Source organism: Leishmania braziliensis, chromosome 18, assembly GCF_000002845.2.
Source record: "Leishmania braziliensis MHOM/BR/75/M2904 complete genome, chromosome 18".
Classification (NCBI taxonomy): domain Eukaryota; phylum Euglenozoa; class Kinetoplastea; order Trypanosomatida; family Trypanosomatidae; genus Leishmania; species Leishmania braziliensis.
The window spans coordinates 242,123-263,199 of NC_009310.2; the positions used below are offsets into that span (position 1 = coordinate 242,123).

Genomic DNA, 21,077 nt, shown 5'->3' on the forward strand with positions numbered 1-21,077 from the left:
TTTCTTCTTTTGCGCCACCCCACCCCGTTTGTCTGCTGTCTTTTTCTCTGTCTCTTTGGCGCTCGCTTGTCTCGTTGTACTGTGTGTGCAGGTGATCTGCCCTGAGATTGCTCCTTGCAGTCGCTTCTTGGCTTGTTAATCTCTCCATTTTTTTTTTCTATTTCTCCTTGTTGTTGTTTTTCTCTCGTTCTTAGTTGCTTTCGTGGTTGCATTCTATCGCTTTTCCTTTTCAGTGTTATCTCTTGGTGTTTTTCTTTCGTGCTTGCTGTTGCCCCCTCCCCCTTTCCTCTTCACCTCTCCCTCTCCCTTTGTGGAAGTGTGGGAAAAATAAGCAGGAGACAATAAAAGAGGAAGAAGGCTTGTACTTTTTTCCCTTGCCTCTTGCCTGGCCTGTGTGGATCTCTGACTCTCTGTCCTACTTTTTGTGCGATTCGCACATCTATTTTTTTGTTTTCTTGCTTCACTGTAGCTTTTTTTTTTTTCAGCCTTAGCGTGTGTGTACGTTTCTAGCTGATGGTGTTGATTCACCTCTCTCTCCTTTACCCTTTCTCCCTCCCTCTCTTTCTCTCGTATTCCTTTTCTTGTGTTTCTCCTTCTCAAACTCTCCCTTTCGCTTACTTGTACGAGTGTGGTGTGCTCTTCTTGCGTGCGTGATTGTGTGTGTGTGTGTGTCTTTTTCTTTTATTTCGGTGGTCACCTACGGCGTCCTATCGCCCTCACAGGCGCTTCTACTGTAGGACACGGACAACCAAACACATTCACAGTATTACGAGTGCCCCGCGTCGTCGTTGTCCTCATCGTTGTCGTTTTGCGTGTTTCTTTTTTTCTCTTCAGTTTCTTTACTTCTTTTCTCTTTCCCTCTCTTCTGCTTCCGGTAGAAACACACAAAAGGAAGCGGAGCAAGAAACAGAGAAAAGAACGTACATTCGTCTGCACCTCTCGCGCTCTTCTTTCTTCTCGGTTCGTTTTTTTTTTTTGGTCATTCGTCCGCTTTGTTATCCACTCTGCCCTGTGCACGACACAGAAATTCATTTTTGCGTCCCACACACACACTCTCTCTTTTGGTTCTCGCGCTACCACCCCCGCTCTTCTCCTTCCATCTTTTTCCCGCATTCTTCTCTGTCATTTTGTGCGTCTTGAGTAGAGTTTGTTGTTCTGTCTGAGTGTGTGTGTGTTTTTTTTTTCGTTTATTCATTGGCCGATCCCTTCTTCTTTTCCTCCAGCAAGCGAGGGAATATCACTGCGTCACAAACATACGGACAAAGAGGCGCACCCTATACAAGAAGAATGGAGCATGCTGCCGCCCAGACTCAGAGCCTCTACTCCAGTGCCAATCCCCACAGCACCAACATCAGTACCTACGGTAACACCGTTTCCCCCTACCTCTCCAACAACAGTCCGAACGCCGTAATGTACGCCGGTGGAAGCAGCAGCAACGGTGGTTTGCCGTCGCCTACCTCTGTCGCCACGGTGTACACCCCCACCACGCACGCCTCGGCAAACCAGGTGATCCGCCAGCAGGCGCAGAGAACTGCGCAGCAGAATATGAATCAGTCACAGACGAGCACCACCTTCAGCGCCTACGGCGGTGCTGCGGGCAGCGGCTCTGGCAGTGGCTTTTTCTACTCTACTCCGCCGACGCAGGCAGCGGGGGCGCAGCCCATATACTCTGCCAATGCATCTGCCGCTGCAATGTTCCCGATCCGTGGTGGATCCACCTCCATGTCTCCAGCGCAGATGGCCCCAACCCAGATGCTGACACCCCAGACCAACGTGGCCGCTGCCGGGGCGGCGGTGTGGACCAGTGCTGCGGCCAACATCAACGTTGGCAGCAAGCTCTTCGTTGGTCAGGTCCCTGCAGTGTGTACTGAGGACCAGCTACGCCCTCTCTTTGCGCAGTTTGGCAGCCTGCTAGAGATCAAGATCATGCGGGAGCCGAACGGCCGCAGCAAGGGAAGCGCGTGGGTGCGCTACGAATCGGAGGAGTCTGCGCAGCGTGCTATCAGCTCCCTCAACGAGAAGCACGTTGTGCCGCCACAGACGAACCCGCTACGTGTGCAGTTCGCCGCGCCCAGCACCAACCGCATGTCGCAGGTTTCCCAGCCCCAGCCCCTCTCGGCCCTTAGTACCATAATGCCGCCCTCTGCAGTCATGCAGCCGCAGCCGCAGCCGAACTACGCCACCGCAGCGACCTATGCCACCCCGCAGGGTTACGCGGGTGCTACCACGGCGTACATGCAGGGGCAGTACGCGACCTCGTCCAACTTGATGACCTTGCGCACCCCTCCCCAGCAGCAGGCAGCGGTGCCGCCCCCTGCTGGCAAGATCGAATATCTGCAGAGCAACCAGCCTGGCGGACTTATCTACTCCACTACTTCCCCAACTGCTGTTGATGCGATGCAGCAGCAGCAGGCACCACAGCAGCAGCAGCAACAGGCACCACAGCAGCAGCAGGTGGTGTACACGACCGGCAGCCAGATGCGTAGTGTAATGTACACCCCGGATCCGTTTGGCATGACGAGTCAGATGACTGCTGCGCCACCTCAGCAGCATAACCAGTGGTGCAGCTAAAGCGAGCCAACCATCTCTGAGCCTCTCTTTTTTTCCCTTTTCTTGCTTGTCATTTCTTCTCGTGTGTTTTGCGTTTCTACCTTTCTTCCTTACGGTACACATAACACATGGGATATGCGTGCCTGTGTGTCTGCCAATATCAGCGTACGAGGAAGGTGTTTTTATTTTATTTTCCCCTTTCCATCAATATGTGCCTTGCGTCTGTGATTCTCTCTGTGTACGAACGTGCTTGTGTTCATGTCATTTCTGCTTCTCTGTACTCATGCGTAGGCGTTTTTTTTTTGTGTGTGCGTGTGTGTGTGTGTGCGCGCATGAATGTACGTGCGCCTGTCTGTCTCGTGTGGGCAATCTTTATATTTTCTTTCTACTGTTTTGTTTTGTGCTCTTGCGTCCCTCTTGTCACTTCTCTCTTTTTTGTTCACCGACATCTCCGGTCGTCCTCGTAAAACCCACTTAGTGTGCTTTCATTTTGAGTGTGTGTGTGTCTTCTCAGCTAGTGTATGAGTTGAGGATACTGAGAGGTGAGTCTGCTTGCCGCGTGGCGTGTCCCATTTCGTGTGTGTGTGTGTGTGGACTTGAGTTTCCCCTTTCTTTTATGTTTCACCACCTTTTCTAACGATGTACGCTCCTCTCTGTCTCTGTTTCAGTTTTGATGCTCGTTTTGCTTCCACTCGCATCTCGCATTTTTTTTGGCCTTTGTCTTCCCTCTCCCTCTCCCCCCCTCCCCCTCTCTCTCTTCCAGGCTAATGTGATGCCAAATTGGTTCTGTTTGTGCGTTTATCGCAGTCTACATATGTGCCTGTGTGCCTGTGTGTGTGCTTCACTCTTCGTAGTCTTCATCCACCACCGCTGCTGCTTCCACACTCACCTATGCCAGTTGCCTTGTGCTTCGACAGCGTCTCCTTTTGTCGCAGTCGCGTCTCTGACTCGGTATTCAAATCCATAAGACAACCCTCCCCCTCCACCCACCCACCCACCCACAGGCACACAAAGAGAGGCGCATCGATACAGGCAGCGACGGAAGAACACTGAAGCCGCCACGCGCTTCTTACTCGTTTCTTTCCCCCTTTTGTTTGGACCTTCCTCACCTCTGTGTTCGACATCTATGTTCGTTTTTTTTGATTTTCTCGATTATGGCGAGCCTCTTTATCTTACTAGGTTCACTCTTCATTTTCTCCTCTCTCTCGCTGTCTTTAGCGAAAGGTAAGCGCCCACCTGCTTAGAGAAGAGGATCGTTGCCATCCCCACACCCTCTTCCCCATCGTCCCCCCTATGAGCCTGTGAGTGTGTATGCACACTTGTTTATGTGTATCAAAGCGCAGGCCACAATGTTTCTTTACTCGTTTTTCTCCCCCCCCTCCCCCTCCCTCCCTCCTCGCCCCCTCCCAACTGACATCCCACTCCCTTTCTTCCTTTCCCTCTCTTTTCTTTTCGTTCTCTTCATTTCACCATCTCTCCTTGTTTCTCTTTTCTTTGTTCTCGCCCACGCCCTCATTTCTCTTTCCCCCCTCCCCCCTCCCTCCTCTTCCACATTCACTGTCTTGCCCTTCAAGTAAGAGAGACATGCATATCTTTCACACGAGTACACACACACACACTTATGTGGCTCTCAGACATCTATGCATGCATGTATATAAAATTTCTTTCGTGGTGTTTACTAACTATGCCCGTGTGTGTGTTTTTTTTTTCCCTTGCTTTTTTTTCCTCTAATGAGTTCGTTTTCCTCTTTTTCTGCTCGCTCTATAGCTTTCCCGAAGCTTCCTCTTCCTCCCCCTTTATGTCGCTGCTTTTCTGCTTCCTCTGGTCTCCCTGCGCTCACGTGTGTGTGTGTGTGTGTGTGTGTGTGTGTGTGTGTGTGTTGATGCATTCAGGCTCACTCGTTGTCTCTTTCCATGTTTGCTGTTCCTTGTCTTCTCGGGTCCGGCGCTTTCCCCCCCACGTCTCTCGCACTACATCTACCTCTGTTGCCTGTTTGTTTTGACTGCCCATGAGACGCCATCGCCTACACGTTTGTGTATGCGTACCACTCACAGCAGACAAAACTGTCACCACCGCTTTCTCTCTTCCCCTCTCCACGTTCGATGTAGCCGCTCAAGCAAACCTCTCTCCCCAACAACAAAAAAAAGAATTAACGAAACAGAGAGAGATGCGCCTGAGTGCAAAAAGGGGAGAGGGGGTGGGAAGGCGACAAGGAGGGAAGCGCAGTGGAAGCGAAGACATGAAGAGCAGAGGGACGGTGTGCTCATTTGGCGTCCGATGAACAACACACGCAACCGCAGAGGAGGAGAGAGAGAGGGGCAGGCGTTTTTTGTTCCGTCTTCCAACATCTCCATCTCCACCACGAGCAAGTCAGCACGCACACGCATGTACGACCACAGCCCACCCATGCCTCTGCTGGACTGCAGCTCTGTCCTGGTCGCCTGGAACGAACCGTCTGCCGCGGACTCCGGCCACGCGCCTAGCGGGCCCGTCTCACCCTGCCTCATTCCTCCCCGCATACGTGGGGCGCGATCGGCGCCAGACGGACTCGGGTGGGCTGCGCGCCTCGGCACAGGCGGGTAGTGTCCAGGGTCCTGCTCGAGGACGGAAGCGGTGGCGCCTGTCGGGAAGGCTAGTAGAGGGTGCACCAGGTGCATGGCGGAGGAGCGCAGGGAGGAAGTCGGCCAGCTGCAGGCCACGCCCCTCGGACAGCCTGCATCCCGCCTGTGGGCCATGCCTCTCCCTCAGTCGCCTCAAGCCGCGGCGTCCCAGAAGGTGGTGTGGAGGCACTCCGCAGTGGAGCCTGGAGGGCGCGATGGTGCGACTCGGGCAAGAGAAGGCCAACTCTCAAGCGAAAAAGTGGGAAGAAAGCAGGAGGGGAAAACACAAAAAGGACGAAGATCAGACGACAGAGGAGCTATGTGAGGGGGGAGGGGGCAGCGCTACTGAAGAAGAGCTTCAGCTGTCGTTTTCACTTGTCGTTCTTCTCATCTTCCTTCCCTCTCTCCCGATTTGTATCGTCCTCATTACCGGGTGAGTCGTACGCGCGAGGCAATTGTGCCTCTATGATGGTCGGACTGAAGTGCCCCTCTCTTGCTCGTCTCTCTTTGTTCGACCGTGTTATATCGTCATTTTCTCGCTTTTTTTTCGTTTCATGTCTCTCTGTTTCTCTCTGCATCTCTTTAGTTCTTTGCCCTTTCCCCCTTCTCAGAATGCGTGTTTTCTTTCCGTTGTCTTGTTCCACAGCTTTACGCTGTTCTTCTTTTTTTTTTTGGGGGAGGGAGGCTTCATTTCTTGTCTTTCCTCGTGCATCTTCTCTCGATTTTACCTCGCGCTGTTTTGTTCGCGCGCTCTCTCTCTCTCTCTGTGCGCCTTGTGTTCAATGGTGTTCTTCTTATCTTCTTCTGTTCCCCTCTTCATTTTGTTGTTTACTTCATCCACACTTTCTCCCAACTTGCCTTTTTTTTATCCCCTTGATCAAGCCGTCACCTCTCTTCTGTTTGTGTCAGTAGCGAGTGAGTATGTCGGTGCGAGTTGGGTAATCGATAATATTCGTTTTTTGCATCACGGCGTTTTGGCTTGCGCTGCCATCGTCTCGGTGGCGCTTTTTTTTTCTCTCCAAGCCGCAATCTTCTTCACTTGATACGCTTAAATCATCACCGCTGTTGTGCTCTTCTACTCGCACCACCACCAAAGTGCACCTTTAGCAACAGGTCTGCCTCTCTCTCACACATTTTCTCTTTCTGGGGGTATTCCCTGCCAACCACTACTACTACTCTGCGCTCCCCTACGAATCCTCTCAAGCACACAGGCGTTTTGCTCAGACTGGTGTGCGTGTGTTGAGCGCTTGTGTTTTTTCGAATGTGTTGGGCAAGACACCATGATGTCTGCGGAAAGAGGCGAGCGATGGAAAGTAGGCAGAGCAGCACTGCTGAGTCTGGCAGCGTCCCCCTACCCCAGTGGGGGATGGCGAGGAAGACGTTGCTGGGCAGTGATGTACCTTGTGGATGAGGCGAATCAATTGAAAGCCTCTGGTAGCATTATCAGGCGACAGAATGGATTGATGCTGATGATGGAGACGAGGCTGTTTCGTCAACACACGGTCATCACGCATTTCCCTAAAGAGGGAAGGGTTGACCCAGGCATACACATACGCAGAAAGGGGGGATGAGTGCGTGTGAAAATAAATGGAAAGGAAAGGCAGCACAGTACGTACCTGCATCTTCGTCTCCTTCGACGGGGAGAGGAGTAGGCTTTTCTCTTGTATCCCCTCCTCTACATCTCCCTTCACCGCTGTTTTTTTTCCCCTTTCCTGCCGGCTTGTCTTTGTCTCTTTCTCTCTCTCACACACACACACACAGGCATCAGGCTTTGCTATGTTGCACTGCTTCCTCGCCCCATTGTTGTTGCTGTTCCTTTTCTCGTCTGTCTCTTATGCTGTTGTTGTTGTTGCCGTCCCCACTCTTTTTTCTTTTTTTTTCTGGTGTCGAATGTTCTCTCTCTCTTACTGATGTTCGCATTGTGGCCCCCTCCCCCCTCCCCCTCTGGCCATGCATGTATAGGTATGGGCACATTCATGGACAAGTTGCTTACTGGATGAGTGTGATTGTTTGGGTGGTTGAGACGATGGAGCGTTTCACACGCTCGAAACAACTGCAGTTCACACTCACTCCTCCTCTCCGTTTCACCAGCTGTGCATCACTTCACTGTTCGCCCCTACCTACATTACGCCGCTTCTTTCCCTCTTTTTTTTTTTTTCTACTGGACAAGTGGATCCTGAAGGAGGCGGCCACCTCACTCTGGTATCAGAGCCCAATACCCCTCTCTCTGTGGAGAAGCCAAGCAGCCTGCAGCGTGCCCTCGGGTACGCGGCGCTGCGGGCTGCCTGGTGTCAGCGGACAGGTCTGGGCTGGTGCTGTGCTGAAGAGACGGGCGGTGTGATGATCACGACTATACCAGCTCAGCACGACTCGTGCCGACGGGTCGATAAATCGAGGCAGCCGTCTACTGTCTTCCGACTTCAGCTTCGTTGCAGTGACGCCGAGCCTCTAATCCTGGGCCTGACCTGCCCTGTATGCAGTGGCATTGCAGTGGGCGGAGCGACGCCAGACGGTGCTGGGTGGGCCCCGCTCCCTGGCATCGCCGCAGTCCAGCAGAGGCATGGGTGGTCTGCGGTCGTACGTGCGTCTGTTAGCTGACCTGCTCGTGGTGGAGTGAACACATTGGAAGACGGAGCAAAACATGTTTCCTGCTGTGTGCGTGGGTGTCCCTCTCCCCCCTCCCCGCCCCCACACACACAGTCGCGCACAGGTACGCCCCTTCTCTATTTCCCTCCCCCTCTCCCTTTCGCTCTCTCCTCGTCTTCATTGCGTTCTCTTCTGTTGCCCGTGGGATCCTCTTTCACCACCGTCCTAGCTGGCTCACTTATTCTTGTCTTTCATCTCTGGCAGCGCTCGTTTAGGTCGAGAGGAAAAGGATGGGGTGTGTAGTCCCTGGCACTCCTGCTAGTCGCATGCGCCTCTTCGGCATTCCTCCACAAATCGGGAGGACAAGTGCACCGCATCTTTGCTGTGCGCGCGGGTCTCCTTTCCCCGGTAAGCAGCCGTGCGACCAGGGCCGAACCCTCGTCGATCCGCTCTTGTGTGTCTTTGCGCGTGGGTGTATTTGCACTTCATATGGGTTGTGCCCTTTCTCGTGTGCATCCCACGCCGTCAGTGCTCTCAGTGGCTGTGTAGGCAAAGGAGGCTGAGAAAAGATCCCCCCCTTGGGTTCTTCGGAGGAGGGGATAATTTCCAGCACGTCGACCGGCGGAGCCGACTTGCGGTGGCTCCGTGGGATTGTGGTGCGAGGGCGTAGCGGAAAAAGGCCCAGCACCGGCCTAGAAGCCCCCACGGCTGCTCTTCCTCCACAGTTGCGCATGAAGTCAGCAATCCCGCGCTGAGCCCTGCAAAGAAAAATAAAAGCTGAGAGAAGTCCGTCACCCGCCAGACCTCGTTGCGAGAAGCGGGGACAGTCTCTCAAGGGCCTGTTCGCATAGCGGTGACTTTTCAGGGCCGAGTAAAGGCAGTGCCGAGTCGTCGGCGACTCGCGGCAGGCCATTCACCAAGCATTGCTGTGCTGCAATGTAAAAGAGCGCCGCATCTACGCCCCCTCTGATAAGTAGAGGCTTCTTGTGTGCGCGCGCAGCCGGTTAAGCCAGTGGCCTCTTCCGACTCCGCCGAAGCCGTGGTGCGTCCCCTGTGCTGCCACGATTGCAGACTGACCCGTGACCGGTGCGATGCGCAGTGTCCGGCCTCTGGCGCCCACTCTCTCTTCTGACAGCAGGGACTGCAGAGACAGCATCGCCGCTCGGGGCTCTGCGTGTGCCGAGTGCTTGGCTGTGAGGTGCCCATGGTTTGTCAGCGGGTCCGCAGCCCGCCCTTGAGGCTGGTCTTCGCCGAACCGGCTTGGCGGGTGCACGTCTGTACTAGCGAGTCACGTCCACAAAGAGGCGCTGCGGTGGACGTCGACACTTCATCCGCTTCAGCTGCAGCAGCGCGTCCTCTTGCGGCAACTGCGCCCCTGTCGCACACGGCCCGCGGAGCTTCGCACCGTTTCCATGGCGGGTCGTGAGATGTGCACACTGAAGTCGCCGGTGAGTTCTCCGAACCTTCGAATATTGCCCGATCCTTCGTGCGGAGTGCCACGCCAGCTTCAGGACGAGTGCGGCGCGTGGGTCGGTAGAGTTTGGAGCTGTGGCCGTGTTCCGATCAGAGGTGGCGTTGCTCTACGGCGCATCTGCACCACTGCTTTGCACCACTTTGATGGGCCTGCGAGAGGCTGGGGTAGAGTTGGGTTTTACTTGCTTAGCATGGCAGAATGGACTTGTTGAGTGCACGTGTTTGGATATTCCTTGTTTTCCCCAGTGCTTTCATGTAGCGCGTTTGTGTTATCATCCTCCTTTTCGTGCGTTGCGGCCTCTGAGTCGTGTGGTTTCTCAGCCTTTGAGCGGAGGTGAAGGAATACGACTGGAATGCTCCGCCTTTTTTTTTCTCGCCTCTCCAGCATCAGTCTTCACCTGTCTTTGCAGTGCGTCCGTTCCCAGTGGGCTTCCTTTCTCTAAAGCATGACTGTGCGAGGTGAGCGCGGGTTGCGAAAGTCAAATGTGGCTCGGACAAGGCGGAGCGCAAAGGGTGACGCTCACACGAAGGAGGGCGATACGGGCAGGGACGAAGAGACGTGAGGACTGTGCCTCAGCCCATATCAGCCCAATCCGGTGTGACTGAAGCTTACTTTACGTTCCCCTTAATCTACACCATTCTGCAGCGCAATTTAATCTCGACTGAAGCGTTATACTTCCGTTGCCCCCCCCCCCCCCCCGCGACACCAAAATAGTTGGGCGAAGAGGTACCACCCACCCCAACCATCGTTTTTTGTTTTCTTTTCCCCGCCTCTCTCTGGAGTTGTGAGCGTCATTCCTCGTATTCGTCCCCCTTCGTGCCCCTTCCATCGAATACGCCACAGAAGAAGACACGCCAGCTCTGTCGGTAGGTCGAGTTCTTCTCGTCAGTTTTTTTTTTCTTTGTAGCCGAGGGGAGCGACACAGATGAGGTGGCGTAACGATGCGTTTTCCTGCTTTGTTTCTCTTGGTCGAAGACAGGACACTTGGACTTCGACCGTGTGTATAGTATACTCGTGATGCCCGCATGTGGCCATAATTTCTTCGACATTGGGGTCTCATCACGTACGGTACTTTCCCATCGCTTTATCACTCAGTGGCTTCATCCTCGTATCTGCTGTAGCGTTTTTTCTTTTCTTTTTTTTCCCCCTGCCTCTCATTTGTGCTCCCAGTCAGTGTTTTGTGCCACATACCGCTTCTCCTGTTTTCAGTTTGTTAAGAGATGAGTATGGCGGCAAATCACTTCTCCCCCCCCCCCGGTGGTTTTCAGCGGATGACGCTGTCTGCGCAGACTGCGTGATAAGGAGTCTCCACCACTACGTGCAGGCGTATTTACCACGGCGCAAGAGGGTGCCACGGCCCTGTCTTGTGAGCAGCATAATGTCTGCGTGTGATCTCTCTCAGGAGAGAGAGCTTGTGACTCTGCCTGAACAGTTTCATAGTGGTGTTACCCTCGTCACCGCTAGGGGGACGAGGGTTCGGTCCTGGTCGCACGGCTGCTTACCGGGGAAATGAGACCCGCGCGCACAGCAAAGATGCGGTGCACTCGTCCTCCCGATTTGTGGAGGAATGCCGAAGAGGCGCATGCGACTAGCAGGAGTGCCAGGGACTACACATCCCGTTCTTTTTATTCCTCTCACCTTCCCCTCTACCCAGTCGCGTGGCAGCACCCCTCTCTCTCTGTGTGTGCATATGATGAGGTTTTGTGTCTCTGTTTCTCTGGGTTCTCTTCTTATGTTTCTTTCTCTGTCGCTCTCTCCTTTCTCTTTTGGCCGTCTGTTGTCTTGGCGGAATTGCCACTACAACTGTGCCGCAAAGAAAGCCTAGAAAAGGAGAAGCTGAGCTGCAACAACACACCCACCCACATACGCTGAAGAAAAACCCCGAGGCGAGACCTCTTCCTTCACCTCTTCTAGGGGAGCCAATACAAAGAAGAAAAGGAGGAAGGTCGGGTATCACCACTGGCGACAGCGAAGGTGCTGTGCTTCGATGTGTGTCCGACAGCAAGCACCTGAAAGGCATGCAGACACCTCTGCAAACATAGCCGCAAAATGTTGACACCTGTGCCGAGTACGCATATCTCTGTGTGTTTATCAGCGACGGTGTACACCAAGGCACTTGTGCGAGTGCCATGAGTCTAAAGAACCCTTTTATCCACTCATTCCTCTCTCATTGTTTTCTCAACTCACTCTGACTACGACAATGACCTGTGGTGGTTTAGTCAACCCGCTCCTCCTCTCCCTTGTCGCTGTACGTGAGAGCGTTCCTGCTAGTCTCTTTGCTCTTTTTCCCCCTTTCACCTTCACTACTACCCCTTGTATCTTCTAGTAGTTCCCTTTTCCCCCCCTCTCTCTCTCTCCCTCTGCTTCTCGCAGGAGGTGCCGAGAATCACACACACCCTCATACACACGAAACGGGGCAACCACAGCCACAATCGCAAGCAAACAACAAAAAACACTCCTAAGTCAACTCAGCAACGACGAAGGCGTTACTCTTTCCCCCCTCCTCTCTCTCTCCAATCCATATTTCGCTACACTGGCGCATTCCCGTGACAGAGGCACGGACGCCTGTGCTGACGGCCCATCCACACACGTATACCCACCTGAACCCCACTGCACGGGTGAGGGAGGAAGAGATCACCACCTGTGCCTGCATTCGAACGTCGTCGGGGCTTCGTTTTGGTGTCTTCCCTGTGGTTGACCTGTGCGTGTGACGTCTTTTTTTTCGTGTGCGAAAGACAAGAATTGGAAGGGTGGTGAGGGGGGAGAAGCAGACCGACGGACGTGCATGCAGCGAACAAGAGCTGTCATTGTGTCCTATTTGACCCCACGATCTTCGCACGCTTTCCCTTTTTCCTCATCTACCTGCCTTTCTCCACTTGTCACTACTTCAACGTCCGTCGAAGGCATTTCTCGCTCACCATTGCGCTTCGCCAGCCTTTAACCTCACCGTATCTACACGTGTCCGCGCGCGCGCGTGTGCGTGTGTGCCGCGACTTTACCGGAGGGTACGTCACTTCTCTTTTTCTACATTTATTGTCCTGTGGTGGCGCACGGCTTTCGCTCTGTTTTGCTTACAGATGAACCCCTACTACGCCGCTCCGCCGCCACAGCAGCAGCAGCATCTATCGCGGCCTTCTGTGGACTTGGACGACCTCTTCGGAGGTCCTACCGCCGCCAATGAACACAAGCCCCCCTACGTTGCTCCAGGCGAGCCGGCCCCACCCTCGTACGATGCCCTTAACACCGGGTACTCGTCAGCGCCACCTCCGGGGCATCACGTTGCTACACCGGCGCTACCGCAGTCGTACGGCGGATACAGCAATGGCAATCAAAGTTTTTACTCCGGAGCAGCCCACCACCAGCAGCAACAGCAGCAGTCGTATAACCTGCCGGCTGCTGTTCCGGTGTCTGCGTCTCCTTACGGGATTCCGGCTCCACCTAATGCGTCCTCATCCCCATCGCTGATTATGCCTGGCATGGCCCCGCCACCACAGCTACCCCAGCAACAGCAGCAGTACGGGGTGGGGCCGCGCTCTTACGATGCTTGCCCTTCTGCGCCCGCGAATGGCATGGTTGCAGCAGCTCCTCCGTTTCAACAGCAGCCGCAGGTGTACGCCCAGCAACTGCAGCTGCAGCAGCCGATGCCTGAGCCAGCGCAGCAGCAGTTTCCCTCGAGCAGCAGCGGCAGTGTTAACCCCAGTGGGGCTGCTGTTGTTGCGGTCCCGACGGCGGCGGCTGGGGTTGGCAGTGGCGCGGCGCCTTCTAGATCTGCGGAAGAAGACGACCGTCTGCAGCTGGAGCGTATCATCCGCCTGCGCCGCGAGCTGGAGCAGGAGCAGGAGCGGGAGCAGCGCAAGAAAGAGGAGCTGCAGACGTGGGGCTGCTCCGTTTGCACCTTCCGAAACAAGCTGAACGAAGTCAAGTGCGAGATGTGCGGCTCTACGAGGTCTGGGTACACCGCACCTGCTGCGACGGAGCAGCCAGCTCAGCTGCGGCAACAGCAGCAGCAGATTCCTTCCGCGGCGTCCCCCTCACCCAGCAACGCTGGCGTCACGGACTGGCAGTGCGGCATGTGCCTCGCCCCGAACGAGGCGCATGCGGAGCGGTGTAAGGTGTGCTACGCCTACCGTAGTAGTGGCACCCCGGTCCCGAGGGCGTCTCCGTCTGGGGCCGCAGCCAACGCGAATCCACTTGGCGTTGCCTCGAGCACGCCGTTCACGACAAACTGGAAGTGCAGCGTGTGCGGTGAGGTGAACCCGCCATCGAAGGCGAACTGCAAGGTGTGCAGCGGATTCCAGCGCAATGGCACCCCGGTCACGGACGCTGTCACGGCGCCTACCAACGAGAGCAGCCACAGGGCCCACGCGAATAGCAGCGCGGATCCGCCACTGCCGACGGTGTGGTCATGCTCCGTGTGCACCTTTGAGAACTCTGTCTCCGCTGCGCTCTGCAAGGCGTGCGAGAGCGGTCAGCGTCCACGCCACCTGGCGCCCAAGGACAAAGCGAAGCGCACTGGTAGCAAGCACAATGACAGCCGTGACAGCAGTTCCAAGGACGGCTACAGCGGCGGTGAGAAGAGCTCATCGTCTAAGCATCAGTGGCCGTGCGGAACGTGCACCTTCTTGAACCCAATCGGTCGAAAGAAGTGCGACATGTGCGGCGCGAAGCGGCCAGAGTCATACGCTGCGGAGGCGGACACGACGGAGGCACAGGCGGCGGCCAAGCAGGAGGCGCAGGACGACGCCGAGGAGGTCGCATGGCAAGACGACGACTCGGTGACGGAGTGTAACAACTGCCACACGACTTTCACGTTTCTCATCCGCCGCCACCACTGCCGGCTGTGCGGGTACGTGTTCTGCGCGCACTGCTCCAACTACAGCTTGCCGCTCACGATGGGCGGCCTCCCGCAGCGTGTGTGTGTGAATTGCTACAAGGCACGATTAGAGGAGGAGAAGAAGACAAAGAAGGCGCGCCGTTGGCTGGATAATTAGCGACGGTGTATGTGTGTAGACGGATGGGGCCAATATAGCAGAGCAGCACACGTGTCGTTTTGTTGAATGTTGTTCTCCCTTTCGGCTAGTACCGCTTCTGCCCCTACGCATGCTTGGACGCATGTGAGTCACATCCTCTCCTCCTCCTCCTCCTCCACCCTACTCGTTCGCCATTCCTCCTTCTCTCTTCCTGTTGCCTTTCTTTCCACTTCTGCCTCTCTAATCAACTTTTCTTTGCCCTTTCCGTCCCCCTCTCTCCCTCTCCCCCTCCCTCTCTCTCTTTGTTTCTCGCCTGTACATCTTGCCCGTCTCTTGTCTTGGTCTTCGGGGTTTCTTTTTCATGCGATAGTGGCACCATTGTTTGTTGACGCTCTTGTTTGACTTGCCCACTTTTTGATCTGCCACTTCGTCCACTTTGTGTTTGTGAGTCAGCGCAGCCGGGAGTGTGTGTGTCTGACTCTCGCTCTTCCTTTGTTGCTCAAGGCGCTTGTGACTGGACTCATTCCTGAGCGTGTGTACATGTCTAACCTACTTCACCACCATCACTATCACCACCGTCTCTTGTCGTGAGGCATTGCAGTGAGAGCTGCTGACTCCTCCTTCAAGCTGAGCTTGTTCTTCTGATCTTCGAATAATCCTATCGCCGTGCTTGATGTTCGGAGTGTTCGTGTGTGTTTGCTAGCGTCTTCTGACCGTCGGTTGCACTGGTTGTGCGTTCTTCTCTATGCTCTGTGCGGCTCTGCGCGACTAGCTCTCTTATTCGCTCTCACTCTGCTTGTTTCGATTCTGCCGCCGCCACTGGCGATGTTTTCTCCTCCAGCGTTGCTCTGTTTCCCCCCCCCCCCCTTTTCAAGCTTCGCCGCTATTTTGGCCTTGGGTCGTGGTAAGCAGACACGACCACCATAGTGCCACTCTCATTACCTCTTTCTCGTTTCACCTCATTCCCACGTGTACACACTTTATGATGCTTCTTCTTCCGGTAAGCGGGCTCACTGAAGAAATGTATGTGTGTCTTCTCCTTCACCTTAGCAGAGTGTGTGTGTGGGGGGGGGGGTGGCGGCGAAGAGGGCTGTGGATGCAGGAGACCAGTCACATTGATGCTGCTGCTTTCTTGGAAAAAGAGATTCACCATCATCATTGTTTTCCTCCCTCCCTTCACCCACCCCGCGCTCTTCGGACTACTCCCCTATTACCTCACGCTTCCGTGTGTGTGTGTGTGTGTGTGTGTGTGGGTGGGTGGGTGCTGTGGTGGTACTACGTGCGGGGCACCTCCTGCGTGGTTCGTTCGTTTTCTTTTTTTTTGTCATCTTTGACTTCTATTCGACATCTTCATGTTGGTGTGCGTGTGTGCGTGGGTTTGATGACCGCATCTTCGCTTCTTCCTGTCCGCCTGTATGTTGTTGCTTCGACACGCGCCCATGCCCGAAAATCAAGCAAAAGGCGTGGTGTGAACAACATGAAAGGCGTGGGGGGAGGGGAGAGAGGAGGGAGGAGGGACAGCGGGGAGGGGGGGGGGGCGAAAGCACGAGTAGCACAGCAACGAAAGTGGCGGTGCTGGCCGTAGTCAGTCGACAGTGGGAAGCCCATGCGACAGGAGGGTGAGAGATGGAAATGGGGGAGTGGAATTGCACTCTCCCCCACCCTCATGCCGGTTTCTTTCCTCCCCATTCCTCACTTGTGCACCTCCACCGATTCTCGTGTGTTCGTTTGCCGTGTTCCCCCCTTCCTACCTCTTCTCAACCTCGCTGCCTTTTGTCATCTCTCACTCTGCTGCCGCTGCTGCTGTACGCCTGCCACTTCCTCATGTCCGCTGTCATTCACCATACACTTCACCTTCCTTCTTCCTTTTTCTGTGCTCGCACACCCACCCACCCACCCACACGCACACACACACACTGCTGCTGCTGCTGCTGCTGCCGGGAAACGTTTGCCTTGTCAAAAACGCCAATCAGGTCGGTCTACCGTCTGATCATTTTCTCTTCATCTTCGCGCTTCATTCAAAAGCAAAGAATAGGAAAAACAACATCGGAAATTGTCGGCTTTCTCGTCTCGTCACCATGGGCTTCTTCGATGCTGACCTCAGCTACCCCACCGTGCGCACGGAGCGCATGAAGCACAAGCGCCGTCGCCTTGTGCAGGGCCCAAACTCGTACTTCATGGACGTGAGCTGCCCGCGCTGCCGCCAAGTGACCGTGGTGTACAGTCATGCCACCACGGCGGTGGAGTGCAAGGGCTGCTCCAAGAAGCTCTGCCGCCCCACTGGTGGTAAGGCGCTGCTCGTGGAGGGCTGCGGATACCGCCGCAAGCCGGACCACTAATCACGTTCTCAACGCTTCTGAGCCTGCTTGGGTACGCCATGAGACACACGGAGCCTCCGACACACACACACTCACCTCCACCCACACAAGAGAGAGAGAGAGGGCGGGGTGTAAGAGGTGCGAGGCGTGTATGCTTCCCCGTTTGTTTGTATTATCCTTGCGAATCAGGAGCAGCAGACGAAGAATGAAATGGTGTGGCGCGAAGGTACACATGTGTTCCTATGGTAAACACGGGAGGAAGGTATGGGATTGGAGGGACTCTCTCTCCCTTCCCTACCTTCCCCTCTCTGTCTCCTCTCTGCGCTCTCTGTCGCCGCCGAGTCCGAATATTTTTCCTTCATTTATGTGTTGTTGTTTTGTCTCCTTCCCCCCTTCTGTCTATGTGTGTGTCGTGAGCAGGAAAAAGGGGAGCTGATGTTGGCGCAGGTGTGTGTGTGTGTGTCGGAGGCTCCGTGTGTCTCATGGCGTACCCAAGCAGGCACAGAAGCCTTGGCTCATCTCACACGGTGGCTTCTTCCCACTTCCCCACATCGCACAGCTCTCCCAATCGACGTTCATAAGAGTTGTAGTTGTGTCTTCCGCTACCGCTGACTGCTACACCCTTCTCTACACACATACGCGTATGCGCACGTATGCATGCACTGAACACCCGTAGGGAGGAAGGAATCGCACCCCAGAGAAAAACAACCACAGGAAAAAGCAGTAATGAGCAGAGCACAAGTTGCTCAGCATCCCACGGCCGGGGGCTCGAAGTTGCCGGCATTTCTTCTCTGCGCTAGTCGTGTGCTCCCCTCCTCTCTCCCTTTTGTTGGTGCATGTCGCCGAGAATGAGCAAATGGCAAGGGGGACGTGGCTGGTGAGGGTCGAGGAGAGGACCGTGAAGACAAGAAACTACCCGCTACCTGGAATGGGGGAAGTAGGGAGCACGAGAAGCCCGTTTACTTCAGGACGCTGACGCTCGTGCAACAGCTCTCTTTAGGCCTCCATGAACGTGTCTCTTCCTCTCCCTCTGACCCCTATGCAAGCGGCACGTGGATGGCATGCCCACCTCTCCAATATCTGTAGCAGCGTGCGCTCTTCCTAAGTGTGATTTTTTCGTCGTCTTTTTCTCTCGGCGCACACTAGCGCATTCTTCCGCCACCACTAACCCAATAGCAATAGCCACATCGGCACATCCATGCTTAGCAGCTCTGTCGAGGCGGTGGATGAGGAGACGCTGCACGCCCTTCTCATGCACCTTGGAGACGTACCCAGCGGCGCCATAGCGGCAGCAGCGCAAGCGGCGCCAAACGCACCTGCCAAGCTGGAGACTACTTCCTCGCCTGCCTTCCTGTCGGGTACCTTTTCTGGCCTGGCAAACGAATGCGGCAAAGGTGACGCCAACGCCGACGACGACATTCCCGAGTACGCGCTCCCCGATGCGCAGTACATTGAGCGCACGATGCTCCCCCTGCTGCTGCGTGGGTTGGAGGTGGTCGCGCAGGTTCGCCCGCCTGACCCCCTCGCCTTCCTTGGCGCGTACATGATCTGCAACAACCCACAGAAGCCGCCAGCCGAGAATAGTTCCTCAGCTTCGGCGAAAGGACTTGAGAAGGTGCTCCCCACTAGGGGAGGTGCACCTGTCGATGACACCGCTCCTCCTGCGCTTGAAGAGGTGGTGACGCAGGCCATGAGCCGTTTTACCACCTCCAAGAGCGACACCAGCGCCACCCCGAAGCCCACCGTGGCTGTCGGCCGTGCTGCCTCAGCGGGGACGAAGAACGCCTAGATTGTCTTGCAAGCCGCACGCGCGTCGCCATGGCACCCTCGTCTTCTCTCATCACTCGCATTGACCAACGGCTTTTTTCTTCTCGTGTGTGTTGTCCACAATGCACAAGAGCAGCGGCAGCGGCCAATGCTGTAGCAAATCAGCGAAAGCGGAAGACGTAGAGGTGTGGCCCCCTTCACGATGTATTGGGCCTGTGCAGTGCCTTGCACGGTATGATGGCGCTTGCAGTGCGGTGCCTCCTCCTTATGCACACACACACACACACACACACCAGAAGGTGACATGTGCATGCCTCGTCAGGGCGGAACGGAGCCGGGATCAGCTGAACTACTGCCTGCCCGTCTTCTGAAGTGCTCCCCCCCTTTCCCTCGTCTACATCTTGGTGTGTGTGTGTGTATTCCCCACGCACACGCAATAAGAAAAGAGGAGAGCGAGAGGGTGTGCGAAACTTTCGTCCCACGTGATGCTGCATTACTGTATCTCTGCCTTCAAAGACTCAGCAATGCCCCCCCCTCCCAACTCCTTCTCGTCCAAAGGCTCGCACCTAACATCTACCTCTCTTCTTCTCTCTCTTCACCTTATTTTCATACTCTTTCTTCCTCTTATTTACTTTTGCATTTGATATGGTGCTGCCGCGCCAGCATCATTCTACTTATGAGAAACACCTTCATCTACGTGCACCGAGGACTCCATGACTCATTGACTGGCACTCACAGCACTTACATTCGCCTTGCCTCTCTTTTTTTTTTTTTCGATTGCCTTCTCGCTTCGTGTGTATTTCTGCCTTCTTGCTGCTGTAGCTAACGTGACACGCAACATCCAGAGACACATACACATGTGCGTGCGCTTCTGCTTCATAATCTAGTAAGCTGACTGGAGGTGTCACGTTGCTGTGTGCTGCTTGGCTGACACGGTAGCTCATATGAATACTCCTACAAACATCGGCCCTACAGTCCTCCCCCTTGTGTTCCTTCTTATTTCTCACCTCCGCTGCTCATTAGCCTTTTACATCAATTGCCCACAGCACGTACTCGCTCTCGCACTCGTTGCATCTGCCAGCAACCTGCGCCGGTGCTGAGTTGAAGACGTCGAGGCTTCTCGACTTGCGCGTTTTTTTTCCTCCTTCCTGGTCATCTTCATGGAGATGTCCTCCGCCGGTGCACAGAGCCCCGAGTACCAGCGGGGAGTCAGCGATGCGGAGAGGCATCGAAAGGCAACGGAGGAAAACTGGATACGGCCGGCCCTTGGCCCAATCGTGTGGCTGGGCGTGCCTTTCTTGTTGGCGTGGCTGCACATGCGCCGTGTCTCGCTGGGCAGTCCGTTCGGCAGCAGATCCCCCAGCGGCAGCGGCAACCCTTTCCAGGACATAATGGCTCAGATGATGCCCATTAAGAAACGCCAGTTTCGTGTCGACGTGAAAGGCACCAGGTTCTCCGACGTCGTTGGCATCCCGGAAGCGAAGGCCGAGGTACGCCAGTATGTCGACTTCCTCACGGAGCCGAACAAGTTCACTCGTCTTGGGGCGCGGCTGCCGAAGGGATGCCTCTTGACGGGAGAGCCCGGCACGGGCAAGACACTGCTGGCCAAGGCTGTCGCCGGTGAAGCAAACGTGCCTTTCTTTAGTTGCAACGGTGCGGATTTTATTGAGATTATGGGTGGCAGTGGACCAAAGCGGGTGCGTGAGCTCTTCGAAGAGGCGCGGGCGGCCGCGCCAGCAATCGTTTTCATTGACGAAATTGACGCCATCGGTTCCCGCGCCGGTAAGCAGGGTGGCTCCGTCAGCAGCGAGGAGAATCGCACAATCAACCAGCTGCTCGCCGAGTTGGATGGGCTTAGCACGAGCGCCGACCCGATCGTTGTGCTGGCCGCCACAAACTTCCAGGACAACATCGACAAGGCGCTGCTGCGCGAGGGTCGCTTCGACCGCAAAGTCGCCATTGAGATGCCCGACCTCGCAGCCCGCCGAGAGCTCTTCGAGCACTACCTCAGTCGTATCTGCACTGGTGACCCAAACGGCCGCACAAAGGACGAGGAGGGCAGAGATCTGGTGCTGGACACCAGTGTGAGCAACAAGGCTTTGGCAGATGAGCTGGCGGACCTCACGCCAGGGCTATCTCCGGCCACGGTGGCCACGGTGGTAAACGAGGCGGCACTGCAGAGCGGAATCGCCGGTAAGCCGCTCGTGCAGCTGCCGGATCTGCTGGAGGCACTGGACAACACCCTCATGGGCCGAAAGCACCGCAATCGCCAAAGCGACCAATCGGCTCGCCGCACCGCGCTTCACGAAGCTGGTCACGCCCTCGCAGCGTGGATGCTGCCCACTGTGCAGAAGGTGTTGAAGATAAGCATCACTCCGCGCGGGAACGCGATGGGCTACACGCAGCGCGCCGGGACTGAGTTTCACGAGTACCAAACAAACGCGACGCTCTTTGCTGACATGGTGGTCATGCTTGGCGGCCGCGCAGCAGAGGAGGTGATGCTAGGCGACGTGTCGGCCGGTGCGATGGACGACTTGCAGCGGGCCACCGACGTGGCGCTGAAGCAGATGCTGGCGTTCGGCATGAGCACACACACGGGGCTATTGTCGTACCACCCCGACTACACCCAGGCAGGGCGGGACTTCACGACGTTTTCGAACGACGCCCAGTACCGCGCCGAATTGGAGGCGCAGAAGCTCCTTGCGGCTGCCCATTCCACTGCTGTGGACATCATCAAGCGCCACAAGGACAAGGTGGAGATTATGGTGAAGGCTCTACTAGAGAAGAAGGAGCTCTCGACACGCGATATTGA

At 55.5% G+C, this 21,077-nt stretch overlaps 5 protein-coding genes across 5 annotated transcripts in view; all 5 read left to right on the forward strand.

Annotated features, from left to right (window-relative positions):
- Positions 1–1,287: 1,287 nt before the first annotated feature.
- LBRM_18_0650 (putative RNA binding protein) lies at positions 1,288–2,571 on the forward strand (the record flags this gene model as incomplete). Its single annotated transcript, XM_001563939.1, has 1 exon — positions 1,288–2,571. One exon carries the CDS (start codon positions 1,288–1,290, stop codon positions 2,569–2,571), a length of 1,284 nt encoding a protein of 427 aa, XP_001563989.1.
- Positions 2,572–12,287: 9,716 nt separating this feature from the next.
- On the forward strand, positions 12,288–14,201 carry LBRM_18_0660 (conserved hypothetical protein; the record flags this gene model as incomplete). Its single annotated transcript, XM_001563940.1, has 1 exon — positions 12,288–14,201. The coding sequence occupies one exon, from the start codon at positions 12,288–12,290 to the stop codon at positions 14,199–14,201; it is 1,914 nt and encodes a 637-aa protein (XP_001563990.1).
- A 2,057-nt stretch (positions 14,202–16,258) lies between these two features.
- LBRM_18_0670 (40S ribosomal protein S27-1) lies at positions 16,259–16,519 on the forward strand (the record flags this gene model as incomplete). Its single annotated transcript, XM_001563941.1, has 1 exon — positions 16,259–16,519. One exon carries the CDS (start codon positions 16,259–16,261, stop codon positions 16,517–16,519), a length of 261 nt encoding a protein of 86 aa, XP_001563991.1.
- Positions 16,520–17,696: 1,177 nt separating this feature from the next.
- Positions 17,697–18,287, forward strand: LBRM_18_0680 (hypothetical protein; the record flags this gene model as incomplete). The annotated part of the gene is made up of 1 exon (XM_001563942.1): positions 17,697–18,287. One exon carries the CDS (start codon positions 17,697–17,699, stop codon positions 18,285–18,287), a length of 591 nt encoding a protein of 196 aa, XP_001563992.1.
- Positions 18,288–19,431: 1,144 nt separating this feature from the next.
- The window catches only part of LBRM_18_0690 (putative ATP-dependent zinc metallopeptidase), a gene marked incomplete at both ends in the record, with an annotated part of 1,797 nt that continues 151 nt past the window's right edge, over positions 19,432–21,077 (forward strand). Inside the window, one exon of the mRNA XM_001563943.1 lies at positions 19,432–21,077. This exon is cut by the window's right edge and continues 151 nt beyond it. Coding sequence (XP_001563993.1) covers positions 19,432–21,077 — 1,646 coding nt within the window.